Genomic DNA, 15,263 nt, shown 5'->3' on the forward strand with positions numbered 1-15,263 from the left:
AAGTGTTGTGCCCCACAGTGTGCTAATATTTCAATATTAGTAGATGTCAAACTGTTTTCCAAAGTCATTGAAGCAATTTATACTCCCACCAAAAGTCCATGGAAATTGTTATTGCTCTACATAGTCTCTATTCTTGGTATTTTCAGACCATTCAATTTTGCCTATTCTGAAGGTGGATGTATAGTAGTACCTCACTGTGGTTTTAATATTCATTGACCATTTAGGTATCTTCTTTCATAAGGCCTGCTCTTCAAGTCTTGTCCTTTTTTTCTACTAGTTGCCTGCGTTTTTCTTATTGAATAGTAGAATTTCTTTGTATATTTTGGATATGAGCTCTTTGTTATGTGTTCTAAATGCTGCCATCTACTCTGAGCCTTAATGATTTCCTTTGATAAGCAGAAATTCTTATTTTCCATGAATTTCTTTTTTTTTCCCCATGTATTTCAAGGTCAATTTTTTCCTTTACGTTCAGTGCATTTTAATGCATTCTTTATAATACCTTTTTCTTTTTTTTAATTTATCATAGGTTCAACAATTAAACCTATATTTTATTCTTATATATATATATTTTTTTTACATCTTTATTGGAGTATAATTGCTTTACAATGGTGTGTTAGTTTCTGCTTTATAACAAAGTGAATCAGTTATACATATACATATGTTCCCATATCTCTTCCCTCTTGCATCTCCGTCCCTCCCACCCTCCCTATCCCACCCCTCCAGGCGGTCACAAAGCACCGAGCTGATCTCCGTGTGCTATGCGGCTGCTTCCCACTAGCTATCTACCTTATGTTTGGTAGTGTATATATGTCCATGCCTCTCTCTCGCTTTGTCACAGCTTACCCTTCCCCCTCCCCATATCTTCAAGTCCATTCTCTAGTAGGTCTGTGTCTTTATTCCTGTCTTACCCCTAGGTTCTTCATGACATTTTTATTTTTCTTAAATTCCATATATGTGTGTTAGCATACGGTATAATACCTTTTTCTAATGTGGGGTCATAAGGTATTCCCATATACGATCTTCTATAAACTTTACTGTTTTTCCCTGCACATTTATCTACAATCTAGCTAAAATTGACTTTTGTGTGTGCTATTAGATAAGGATGTCAAAATTGATGTTTTCCCCCCAACCATATGTACATCCAGGTGTCTCAACACCACATACTGAAAAGACCATCCTTTCCCCACTACTCTGTAGTGCCAGCTTTATCATATGTATGTTCTCTGTTTCTAGAACATATTCTTTTGTTGACTCTTGGGCCATTGAATAAGATCTCCCAAATCCTACATGGGTCCTTCTTCAAGTTCTTCTTGGCTTTTCTTGTATTTCCATATAAATTTTAAAATAACCTGGCCTAAAATCCTGTTGGAATATTGATTTAGATTGCATTAGATCTATAATTTGTGAAAACTTACATCTTTAAAAAAAATTTTGTGTACTTGTAAATGCTCCCTCTAAAAAGGTTACTATCTGTTGCTGCTATGTACAAATAGTTTTTTAATATTGACTTTATATGTGTCAACTTTATTGAACTTATTTATTAACTTAGTAATTTATCTGTAGATTAAAAAACTTTTCAAAGCATATCCCCAGGTTTTTGTCTTCCTTTCCAGTTTTTATGTTTTTAATTCTTTTTATTGCTTTACTTTAATAGCTAGTACCATCAAAGTGATAGTAAATAGAAGTGGCTTTTCTGTTTTTGTTTATATTCTCAAAGGGAAATCTTTTTAACACTGTCCATTAAGTATGGTCTCTGTAGATTTTTTTAAAGCTACTCTTTTTCAAAATAAGGAAAATCCATTCTACTCCTGTTTTCTTAAGAGGTTTTATCATGACAAGTTTTTAAATTTTATATTTTCTTATCTGTTAAACATCATATGATTTGGGGGAGAGGCTACCGTGGTTCCTAGAATAAGCTCATTTAAAAAAAATATATATATATCACTGGTTTGGGTTTACTAATATTTTTGGTTAGGAGTTTTACATCTGTGTTCATGAGTCATACTGACCTTTACTTTTTTATTCTTGTTGTTTTTGTCTGCTTTCAATATCAAGATTATGCTGTTCTCATAAAATTAATTAGAGAGTCCTGTTTGGGGGGAATAATTCATGTATATATGTTTCAGTAAATGTTTGGTAAAATTTACTGGTAAATCCCATGGGCATTTTCTTTATGGGAAAGCTTGTAACTGTGGTTTCCAGAGTAATTTAGTAGTTTGCATTTATTATGTCTTGTGTCTGTATTAAGTTACATTCTTCTAGAAATTTGTGTATACACCCCTCTTAAGTTGTTTATAATGTCTGCAAGATCAGTAGAGATATTCCTTTTTGTTTCGTAACATTGTACAGTCTTCCCCCCCTTTTTTTTCCTTGATCAGTTTTGCCATAGTTGATCAGCTTTATTAGTCCTTTAAAAGAACTGTCTTTCAGATTTGTTGGTTCACTACATTATGCACTTGTTTTCTATTTTATTAATTTTTATTGTTTAATATTTTATTCCTTCTACTTCTGTAGTTTTATTTTGCTCTTTTTCTAATTGTTAAAAACTGATGTCACTAGATGGATGCTTATTAACTCATGAATGTTCAATCTTTTGTAAAATACACACTCTAGGCCATAAATTTCCCTTTATGCACTGTTTTGACTGTATTCATAAATTGAGGTTTATGCCATCTGGGACATTTTCTAATTTCCTTAGTGATTTCTTTGATCATATGTTATTTAGAAGTGTACTTTTAAAATTTTCAAACCTATGCATTTTTAAGTTATATTTTTGTTATTTCTAACTTTATATCATTTTGGTAAAAACAAAAATTCTTGCTGATTTTTTTTTGGTCTGTTTTTTCTTTCTTTACTGTTGTGTGTTAAAATTTCCCACTATAATTGTGGATTTTTCTTGTCTTTGTAATCTCTTAAGCCTTGCTTTACATGTTTTGATGTCATGCTATTAAATGCATACAAATTAAGAATTGGTATATTTCAATCAGTATTTTTGCCTCAAAATTTACTTTGAGATTAATATAGCTAAAACAGTTGTTTTTTCTTTTACTTGGTGTTTGTACAGTATCTTTTTTATCTTTTAACTTTCAGTCTTTCTGAAACTATACTTTTAGATGTATCTCTTAAAATCTGCATATAGATTTTTTAAAAATTTATCATGAAAATCTTTGTTTAGGACAATTATTTCATTTATATTATAAATTACTGAAATTTGTATATGAATCTATTATCCTTTTAAGTGCTTTATATTTATACTGCCTATTTTTATTTTTCTCTCCTTTCTTGCTTCATTGGAATTGGTGCTTTTTATTTATTTATTTCCCTGGTAGTTTGAAAATTATATTTGATTTTACTATTTGTTTTGTCACTACCCAAGAGATAACAATAGGCTTCTATGACATCTGCAAATTGAATGTTTACATCATGCTTTTATCCTCTTCCTGGACAAAGCAAGGACTCTAGAACTAAAGTGTTTTTCAAACTTACTTGACTAAGAATCATCTGGGGTCTTGTTAAAAATGCAGACTCCAGTTTATCCCTTTTTTGAACCCTAAATGTAGAGTTTACCAGAGTTTCACCTTTGAAAATCCTGGACTTCACTTTTTTTGTCCTGTTAACATAAAATGATATTAAAGCTCTATTCTTCTTCTCTGCTGTCTATTCAGAATCAACAGATGTCTCCAATGCAAAAACAGCCTTAAAAGCCAGTATCACTCTCTGGATCTCTGACCAGAGAGTTTGGTTTCCATAATTCTTAATAATTCTTAATATCTTATCTCTCAGATACCTTAAAGCAGAAGTATAGAAGTTCTTTGCCCAGGAGTTTTACTAATCTTCAGTGGTTAGATTGGCCTAAACTACCTAGTTCACCGTAACAAGAAGTGGAATTCCACTTTACATTTTTTATATTTATACAAACTTATTTGATGGGGTTAAATTACTTGCCAAGCAAAGTTTCAACAGTGAAAATTGAAACTATTTGTCATTAATGGCTTTTGTTGACTTGCAAAAAATCTCATCACAAAGGCATTTACATGGTGGTTAAGAGCACAGCTCTTTAGCCAGATTACCTGCTTTTTTAATCTCACTCTTTGCATACTAGTGGTTTGATCTTAGGGAAGGTGCTTTAACCTCTGTTAAGTACCTCATCTGGAAAAAGTGATGAAAATAATAGGCTCGAGGTTATTCCGTGTCAATATATGTCAAATGGTTAAACCATATTTGCAAATACCAAGTGAATCAGCAAAATGTCTGCAAAATATTAGAATAAAATCTCCTTGTAAATTAGAGTACTTCTATTAGATTTTCCCTGTGGATAATCTAATGTTAGCTAAGGTTTAGGATTTTTTTAACATGAAATTTTGAGGTTTTTATTTCCTCCTTGATCTTATTTCTGTATTTTGGGGGTATCTTCATTTGTAGTTTGAGTTATTCTGCAGCTACTGGAAAATTTTGTATATTGTTCTCTTGGCCAATTGAAGCATAACCAGATGTAAAAATATATACTCTATTCATTTGTAGCTTACTCCATCTGGAAGCATTTCTCTTATCAAATCAATGCATTTAATTAAAAATCCTGTGAAGACCTGTGACAAAGTGTATTTCTTGATACAAAGTTTGACTTCTCAAATCAGACATCGAATGGAAGATCCCAAATCATCAGGTAAATATTTTGTTTTCCTTAGATTAGAAAACAAATAAAAGGCACTATCCAGTTGCTATAAACATTTTTAAATAAGATGTGCCAATCATAAAAAATTCAAGCCTTTAATGCTATATTTAGCATTAGATAGTTATGTCTAGGTGTAATTTGAGTTAGTATATATCCAGCAAAAGAATAATAGCGAAGTTATAATTGCTTTTATCTGTGGTAGCATGAAAGGGATAATAAAACATTTTTATTTGGTTAATTATGTAGCATTACTGTACAGTTCAGCAGCAAATAGGCAGCATAATAAGAAGGAGCAAGCAACAGGAAGGTGATCAGTGCTCTGGCTCTGAGACTAGCTTAGGTAATAACTTGGGCAACTAACGTATGTAACATATGGAAGGTCTTCTATAAAACCAGTTCCTAACCCATGTATTTATACCTTTATTCAAGTCTACAAAATATATGGTTGCTAATAGTATATGCCTATGATAACATTTCCTAGCTTGTTAACAATTTTACCTTTGATATTTAAGAAGTTTCTAACTACCAATTTTTAATATATATTCTTTATCTGATTTTGAAGTTTAATATACTAAAACTGTTATGTTGTTTTAGATATTCAGCTTTATCATAGTGAGACCTTAGAGCTCATGCTACGTAGATGGTCCAAGTTGGAGAAAGACTTTAAAACAAAGAATGGAAGATATGATATTAGTAAAATCCCTGACATATATGACTGTATAAAATATGATGTCCAGCATAATGGTTCCTTGAAATTAGAAAACACAATGGAATTATATAGGCTTTCAAAGGCATTAGCAGATATTGTTATCCCTCAGGTAAGTAATTCCTACATATCAATTTTCTTGTACTGTTATATAGATACTTTTAAAATGTCTATCAGTGGATAAAAGATAGTTGGTTTTTGTGTCCCAGTAAGCCTATAATTTTAAAAAGGAAAGTAACTAATTATGAATTTATATTTTAAACTTTTTGTTATATTAAATCATTGTTTGATTTTTTAGTAGTTTTATAGTGACTCTTTAAAATTTAAGAATTGATACTCTTAATAATAATATGCTAACAACAAACATGACAACTGAAAATAGGATGGGATAAATCACTTAAGTATTTATTGGGCATTTATTGTGCACCTACCAGCTCTGTGCTATGGGAATGTGTACAAAGTGGGAGAAAAAGGTAGTTGTGTCCCTATATAAAGTTTGGAAGTTTTTTTACTTTATGTGGAAGTATTTTGAAAATAATATTTAGAGGCCAGGATGTAAGTAGTTATTTGTGGGGGGTGGTACAGGTGGAACGGGGGGCCTTATCATTATAGGAGAGTAAAAATAGAGGTGTAACCAAAATTCAGTTAACTGAAATGTAATTAAACAGAGAATCAGATGATAATAAAGAGACAGGTGACAAGACAAGTTGAGATAAGAAATGTGTTAGAAGAAAACAGTTGCAGATGCCCTTTGGAGAACTTTTTTCAACTCAATTACTAAAAGATCATTTGGACATTGTAAAAGGGAGATTGGAGTAAATCACACATTCCAACTGTGAACCAAAGTTAAAAAGCAGGAAAAATGAAATACAGTTGATTTTTGACCAATGTGGGTTTGAACTGTAGTGGGTCCACTTATACGCAGATTTTTTACAATAGTAAATACTACAGTACTGCATGATCCACATATCCACAGTTGAATCTGCCAGGGATGCAGAACCACAAATAAGTTATTCTCAAATTTTCAGTGCTGTGCAGGGTTGGTGCTCCTAACCTCCACGTTTTTCAAGGGTCACTGTACATGAAAAGTGTAAAGATTGTATATAAAAGTATATAAAAGTAGCCTCACTTAAAGATACTCATATATAGAAAACAGTGGGGAGGTTCCTTAATAACTAAAAATAGAACTATTTTATGATCCAGCAATCCCACTCCCATATATCCAGAAAAGATAAAAACTCTTAATTCAGAAAGATACATGCATCCCGGTGTTCTAGCAACACCGTTTACAATAGCCAAGACATGGAAACAACGGAAGTGCCCATCAGTGGATGATTGGTTTAAGAAGATGTGGTGTGTGTATGTATATATACATACATATATATATCTACACACATATACGTATATATACATACACACACCACATATACATACACACACACCATGGAATATTACTCAGCCATAAAAACAAAATATTGCCATTTGCAGCAACATGGATGGACCTAGAGAGCACCATACTAAGTGAATTAAGTCAGAGGAAGACAAATATTATATGATATCACTTGTATGTGGAATCTAAAAAATAATACAAATGAATCTATATTAAAAAGTGGAAACAGACTCATAGACATAGAAAACAAACTTACGGTAAGGGAGAGGGGGAATGATAAAGAGTATGGGATACACACCGCTATACATAAAATAGATAAGCAACAAGGATTTACTATATTCTCTCAAGGATTTACTATATACTAGTTCTCAAGGAGAACTATATTCAATATCTTGTAATAACCTATAATGGAAAATTATCTGAAAAAATATTGGATTGGCCAAAAAGTTCGTTCGGGTTTTTATGTTATAGAAAAACCCGAACGAACCTTTTGGCCAACCCAATATATAACTGAATCACTTTACTGTACAATTGAAACCAACACAATACTGTAAATCTACTACAATTAAAACTATACTTCAGGGGGCTTCCCTGGTGGCACAGTCGTTGGGAGTCCGCCTGCCGATGCACGGGACGCAGGTTCGTGCCCCGGTCCGGGAAGATCCCACATGCTGCGGAGTGGCTAGGCCCTTGAGCCATGGCCGCTGAGCCTGCGCATCCGGAGCCTGTGCTCCCGAAAAAAAAACTATACTTCAGGACTTCCCTGGTGGCACAATGGTTAAGAATCCACCTGCCAATGCAGGGGACATGAGTTTGATCCCTGGTCCGGGAAGACCGTACATGCTGAGGAGCAACTAAGCTCATGTGCCACAACTACTGAGCCTGTGCTCTAGAGCCCGCGAGCTGCAACTAGTGAGCCTGTGCACTACAACTACTGAAGCCCACGTGCTCTGGGGCCCACAAGCCACAACTACTGAGCCTGCGTTCTGAAACTACTGAAGCCTGCATGCCTAGAGCCCGTGCTCTGCAACAAGGGAAGCCACCATAATGAGAAATGCATGCACTGCAATGAAGACCCAGTGCAGCAAAAAAAAAAAAAAAAACCCTCCAGTGTCCTTTTCCTAATATTCACAGAATATCCAGGAAAAACTAGAGACTTTTAAAAACTGGGAATTCAGGCTGCACAACTTACCTATAAGTATTTGTGTACATGTTAAAGTTTAGCTTATTCTTTCAGCATGAAAGAACAACTATTTGTTTGGTCAATGTATATGATGTAGACAGGTTTAAGTATATTGTATAAATCAGTGATTTGCAAATAAATTCTCTTTAAAAGAGGATAAAAATATCTCATACTGCAAGAATATGTCTTTGGGCCTCACTATAAGAAACATAGACTTAGAAAACAAGGACTTAGTCTCTGACAACATCTTTCATTTGCTAAATAGAAGTTTTATTCTGCAAAAGAGGTTTTATTTTACACAATAAAAAATTGTATTTTTATAACAGATAAGAAAAGCAGACATGTAGATGAATGGAACAGAATTGAGAGCCCAGAAACAAACCTGCACATATATGGACAATTAGTTTATGATAAAGGAGCCAAGAACATACAATGGAAAAAGCATAGTCCCTTCAATATAGTATTGGGAAAACTGGACAGCCACATGCCAAAGAATGAAACTAGACCACTATATCACACCATACACAAAACTCAAAATGGATTAAAGACTAGAATGTAAGACCTGAAACCATAAAACTAAAAGTAAACATAGTATGCTCCTTGAAGTTGGTCTTAGCAATATCTTTTTGGATATGTTTCCTTGGGCAGGGAAACAGAAGCAAAAATAAACAAACAGGACTACATCAAACTAAAAAGCTCTGTACAGTAAAGTAAATCATCAACTAAACGAAGAGACAACCTACGGAATGGGAGAAGATATTTACAAATCATATATTCAATTTGGGGGTAATATCCAAAATATATGAAGAACTCATACAACTCAACAACAACAAAAAAACAGCCTGATTAAACAATGGGTAGAGGAGCTAAATATTTTTCCAGAGAAGACATACAGGTTGCCAGGAGGCTCATGAAAAGATATTCAACATCACTAATTATTGGAGAAATGCAAATCGAAACCACAGTGAGAGATCACCTCAGGCCTGTTAGAATGGCTGTTATCAAAAAGGCAAGAAATAACTAGTACTGGAGAGGATGTGGAAAAAAGTGTGGTACACTGTTGGTGGGAATGTAAATTGGTGCAGCCACTATGGAAAACAGTATGGAGATTCTTCAAAAAATTAAGACTAGAACTACCCTATGATCCAGGTATTCCACTTCTGGGTATTTATCTGAAGAATATGAAGACTCTAATTCGAATAGATACATGCACCCTGTGTTCATTGTGGCATTATTTACAATAGTCAAGATATGGAAAGTGCCCATTGATGAATGGATGGATGAAGTAGTATATATAATACAGTGGAATACATAAAAAAGATACAATCTTGCCATTTGTGGCAACATGGATGTACCTTGAGGGTGTTATGATAAATAAGTCATTCAAATAAAAACATACTATATGATTTCACTCAAATGTGAATATTAAAATTTCTTTTAAATAAATGAACAAACCAAGCAAAATAAACATGTATTTATAGAGAAAAGAGTAATAATTACCAGAAGAGAAAGGGGGTGAATTGAGTAAAGGAGGTAAACTGTATGGTGATGAGTAGAAACAACTTCTGGTGTTGAGCATACTGTAGTTTATATAGAAGTCAAAATATAATGTTCACATGAGACATGTTATAAACCAATGTTACCTCAGTAAATTAAGTAAATAGTAAAAGAGCCTCGATGGTATGATGGAAGATAAGAACATCTAAAGATTATATTTGTTATTAAGAGTCTTAATTGAGATGGCACACATTTATTGAAGTTTGAAGATCATTTCTTTGGTGATTGTATTATGAAATGCAGAGGATTCTTTATAGTAGCATTTGCAATATAAAGTCCAATGATACTCTCATTAAATATCACCATATAATAAGCTTTCAAATATCTTCATCTGTTATTTTAATCAGTTCTTTTTGTGGAAGAAATAAGAGAACTTGGGTATCCAACAATTAATTATTTGGTCCTAGTTGGTTATGGCAGCTTGCTTTTTCAGCTCTACAAAATATGTCACTGTTTTGAAGGGAAAGGTTTTTTTGTTATGAAAGTAATATATCTTTGTTATAAAATATAGATATAGCCAAAAAAAAAAATCAGTATGCCATTACCAACTAGAGAAAAACATTTCACTGTTTTGGAAAATTCTAAAAGGCCTTTTCCCTTAAATTCATGGATAAAATTTTTTTCATAAATTCGTATATATGACAAATGTATTCTTTGCAAAAATGGAACCAGGAAATGCATACTATTTTATTTTTTTTTTCTTGGCATCAAGAAATTTTTTCCAAATCAGTAAAGCTAAATATACTTCATTTTTCCTAATGGCTGAATGATGTGATGTAATAATAGCTATTTAACCAATTTCTCACATTTGGAAATGTGGATTCTTTTACTTTCTTTCACTCTCCTTATACATATGTCTTCTACATATAATCAAGAAGATTTCCAGAACTCTTTTACCAGTTTTGTTACAGACCAGCAGTGTATGAGAGTGCCTGTTTCATTACACCTTGCTAATAACAACAGAAAAATTTCCTTTGATGATGTTAATTTCAACATTTTCCTTTTGTTTACACATACATACACAATTGCATACATATTTCTTTTTTTCATACCAATTTCACAGTCATCTATGTTGGTGAGATAATTAACCAACCAAGCTTTTGTGTTTAAGGTAAATGACCCAAGAGGTTCCATTTTCATACGTCTTCCATCTAATCAATCAGCCTTTTCTTTATTAGGCAGTTTTGAGATTTATTATCCATACTAAAGTTTTGCCATCTGGGAAGTACCTGATAACAGCAAGTAGCCTTTAAATACAGGTATCCCAGAAGGAACTGGGAGAGAAAGAGTGTGCTTATTTCTTCCCTCTTCTCTACTCTTCCTTCTTTCTCTCTACTCTTCCTTCTTTCTCTCTCTGTCCCTGCCTTCCTCTGCCTCCACCCCACTTTCTGCCCTCTTCCTCTTATACCCTCTCTTCCCATCTATACACACAAAACAGATTTTTTCCTTATATCAGGTCATTTTCTCATCTACCTCTTTGAACTGTAATTTTTATTATAATTCTTACAATTACTATGTTTTCTTAACACTTTGGATTGTAATTCCTCATTTAATTAACTTATAATGGTTATAGAGCTCATTAAGTTTGATAATTTCACGGCATTTTTGGCTAACCACTAGTTAAAACCTTTACAGTATTGGCCAAAGGCTTTTAAATAATTTGTTTAACTTTTTAATCTTTGACATTCAAATAGACAAAAATTTCATGGTTTCAATTTATATTTCTTTCTGTATGTTTATTGACTATTTGTTCTGTGCTTTAGTGTTTGTGCCCTTAATCCATCTTTCTTTTAGGGTTGTTTCTACATTTAAAACCTGGTTGAGTTGAATACTGTTCATAAAGATTACATTCATCCATTCATCCTATCCTCTTTAGAAATTACTTTCTTTTTCATTTACACCAAAATAAAATTCTTCTAATTACACTCAATACTTTGGGGAATAGTGTACTTGAAGTTGCAGAAATGTAAACTAGGAGCATTGTATAATGTTCAAAAGAGGCTGAATAAAAATACTTGTCGCTCACTAAAATTCTTAAATTTAGTAGTGCCTTTATTGGAGTTCTTTATTATTATACCCTTTTTCTAATGTTGTGTATGTTCTGCTCAGGAATATGGTATAACTAAAGCTGAAAAACTGGAGATTGCCAAAGGCTACTGTACTCCTCTAGTTAGAAAAATTCGCTCAGATCTTCAAAGGACACAAGATGATGACACTGTAAATAAACTCCATCCTGTGTAAGAGACTGTACTGGTATTTAAGTCTATAGGCATCTGTTTTTGCATTCTTCAAATCTAATTACTTTTTAATGTTCCTATGGCTAAATCAGGAGTGTATCACTTGGCACACTGTGGAAATAAATATTACCTAGGTATTTCTAATAGTTAACTTCCAACCAAGGTTCTTTTTGGCTCCATATTGGAGAAAAAACTGAGGCAAACAGGGAAAGAGGATGTGTGTTATCATTCACATGTGATCATCAGTGATCATCCTCATTCAGCAGCATTAACATCTGTGAGCTTCTTTAGTGCTATGACCTCTTTCGTTGTTAATAAAGGTGCTTAAATAACCTGTTTACAGTGAACTTGACTAATATTAATGCTTCTTTGACTAATCTCAGTGGTCCCAGTTAGTTCCAGTTATCTTCATGTTAGAGGAATACCTGCTAAGATAACGCCTCAATTGTTATTGGAAGAGTGATAGATTTGCTTACTATCTTCTTTTACTTCTAGTAAGATTAAATTCCATTTTACAAAATAATTTCATTAAGTTTTAACTGCATGGTTACGTTTTAACAGTGTCTGCTCCTTACTCTAGGTATTCCAGGGGTGTTCTGTCACCTGAACGTCATGTCCGTACCAGACTATATTTCACCAGTGAAAGTCATGTACATTCTTTACTGTCTATTCTTCGCTATGGTGCCTTATGTGATGTAAGTAGGATAAGTTATATAAATCTATTTAACAAATATGTGTTATTGAATTTATAATCAAATCACTAACACCATTTTTTTACTGTGCAGTTTTTAATAATTCATTATTTACTATCATTTGTCAAGGGTCTACTTTATACCAAGCACTCTGCTAGATGTTGGAGATAATGACATGTTCTCTTCCCTTTGGAGAAGATCCATTTAAGCAAACAATAATACAAAATATTTTAGGTAATGTTACAGGCCAGTGGCAGTGAGATAAAGAGAAACTGATGAATTTGCATTATTTAGAGGTTAGAATCAATAGGACTTGGTGTTTGGTTGGACATTGTGACTCTTATTTACTGTTATGTAATGAATCATACCAAAGGTTACTGTCTTAAAACAACCACAGTCATTTTATTTTTCTCTCTCATGGTTTAAAGGCTGACTGTGATCAGGCAGTTTTGCATTGGGCCTCTCGTTATGTTGCAGTCAGACAGTGGCTCGGGCTCAAGTCATCTCACAACTTTCTTCTCATGTCTGGTGCTTGATGCACAGAACATAGCAGCTGAGTTCCAAAAGTGAACTTCCTAAAAGAGCAAGGAGCAAGCACAAAGCATTTTTATGACCTAACTTATGAAGTTATGTAGTATCACTTCTGCTGAGCATTTTTGGAGGCAGTCACAGAGGCCCATCCAGGTTCAAGGGGTGGGGAATAGACCCATATTACTAGATGAGTGGAGTATCACTGTCACTTACTTATTGTAAGATGAATACTTGGGATTGGATGTATTTTGGTGGCCATATTTGGAAAACAGAGTCTATCACAGTATGTCCATTACCCACACAATCCATATTTCTCCCTCATGCAAAATTCACCTCTCCTCCAGTATTCCCTCAGGCTTATCTATTATAGCATAAACTTGACATCCAGGATCTCATTATCTAAATCAGGTCCAGGTGTGGATGGGACTCCTTGGGCAGAGCTCCTTGAGTGCTCAGGAGAACTCAATCTCATTTCAAAGACCTATGAACTGAAGATACCAATTGTCTGTCCTTCATACATTTGACATACAGTGGTGGGATAAGCATAGAATAACTGCTGTAGATAACCTTTTCAAAAGAGGGGAAAACAGAAGGTACACCATGGTCACTGGTCCATAGCAATTTTGAAATCTGCCTAGGTACTTACTGCCCATTCCTTAATTAGGGCTCTGTCATACTGCCAGGGAGTTGTTTATAATGGTTCATGGCTTCATACTTTGGGTTCTTAATTGTTTCATCTAGGTCATCCTTCCTTTTCCATAAAAAGTAGCTCACATTTGCAGCTAAGTAGTTTTCTTTAACCTGCTTCCTGTCCAAGGAAGTTTGGGGATCCAAAGGTCTGTTTATTTTTAGTTCAAGATGGTATAATTTAAAAAACAAAACAAAAAGGAGTAATTTATAATCTACTTTATTAAACAGTTCACACCCACAAATCTTAAGAATAAGCCCATTTTTACATTGGGCTCCCTCTGTGTCTACTGAGGGATAGTACTCAGCAGTCCTTATTGCTTAATAGTGAGTATCTGAGAGACATGCTAGTATAATCCTGAGAAAGTCTTTGCGTCTTTGAAAGGTCTGTGAGCCTTAAATCTTTCTGAAGTCTTAGCAAGTGTTTTTACAATCACACCCATGTTTTCATGACAGATTCCTGCATTTCTGTTCTTCCTGGAAACCACTTTTTAACTATAGCATTTTTTGCTCTCTGGAGAGGCTAGGAATGAGAAACAGTTTTATTTCTGAAGTCTGCAAGTCTTGGCTCCTTTAATTAACCATTTTCCTGTAGTTTATCTCCCCCCTCTCATAGTTCATCACAGGTAGTGAGAAGAATCTTGGTGGCCTTTTGAGAATTTTTCCTGGAATTTTTGGTAGCTAGCTCATTGAGTTCCACTGTCTGCAGGCTATAGTGTTTCTACACTTTATGCCACTACATAACAAGGGTTCTTTTTCCTATAGTTTCCAGTAAGATTTTTTTTTAACCTTCCTATAGTCCCTCACCAGCAACCTCCTCAGTGCCCTTTCAGGCTTTCACTAACACTCTCTTTTTGAGGCATTTTAACTTTCACCAACACTCTCCTTGAGGCCCTTTCTTTGCTTACAGGTGTGGAAGATAAGAAAGAAAAGAGTCAAGAAAGGTTCCCATATTTCTAACAGGATCATCCACAAAATTACTCATCATTCACTGATAAGTAACACTTGGGGGAGTATCAGGCATTAGAAGGAAAGTAATGAGGTTAGATAGCTTGAATTTGAGGCACTAGTAGGCTAGTCAAGTGAAGATGACCAGTAGTATGTTTATATGTAAGGCTAGAGGTTTGGGTTAAAGGTACAGAGTTGGTAAGCCAACATATTAATGATGGCTGAAGCAGTGGCTATTAATAAGATTCCCAGGAAGTTTGTATGTGAAAAAATAAAGAAAATGATGTTTTAGAGATTGGCAGTGGAAGTGATAACCACACAGACTTAGAAATTTTAATATCCCCTTTGTTTCTCAGTACACTCAAACCACAAATTATCTAGAATACAATGCCACTTCTATTATATATCAAAAATATCTTTTCAGCCATCTCCAAACTAGCAAAAAATAAGAATTAAAAAACTTTTTATGTGTATATATATATATATATATTAGCATATACATTTATGCACATCTATAAAAAAATAATCTTTAAAAGAAAATGAATTCAACTTTGTTTTCTTTTGTACTTTTTAAAATAAAGGGCAGTCAGTGAAATGTATGAAGATTTGGTATATGTCTCCTGATTCTTAATTTCTCTTATCATTGGGCCTTGATGAATA

The 15,263-nt window shown here is 33.7% G+C and overlaps 1 protein-coding gene across 1 annotated transcript in view; it reads left to right on the forward strand.

The window, feature by feature from the left end:
• The window catches only part of PPIP5K2 (diphosphoinositol pentakisphosphate kinase 2), a 75,783-nt gene that overhangs the window by 35,909 nt on the left and 24,611 nt on the right, over window positions 1-15,263 (forward strand). The window contains exons 18-21 of the mRNA XM_060143349.1: window positions 4,522-4,663; window positions 5,267-5,490; window positions 11,618-11,745; window positions 12,326-12,440. Coding sequence (XP_059999332.1) covers window positions 4,522-4,663; window positions 5,267-5,490; window positions 11,618-11,745; window positions 12,326-12,440 — 609 coding nt within the window. The remainder of the gene's footprint in view (window positions 1-4,521; window positions 4,664-5,266; window positions 5,491-11,617; window positions 11,746-12,325; window positions 12,441-15,263) is intronic.

This window comes from Lagenorhynchus albirostris, chromosome 3 (assembly GCF_949774975.1).
Source record: "Lagenorhynchus albirostris chromosome 3, mLagAlb1.1, whole genome shotgun sequence".
NCBI lineage: Eukaryota > Metazoa > Chordata > Mammalia > Artiodactyla > Delphinidae > Lagenorhynchus > Lagenorhynchus albirostris.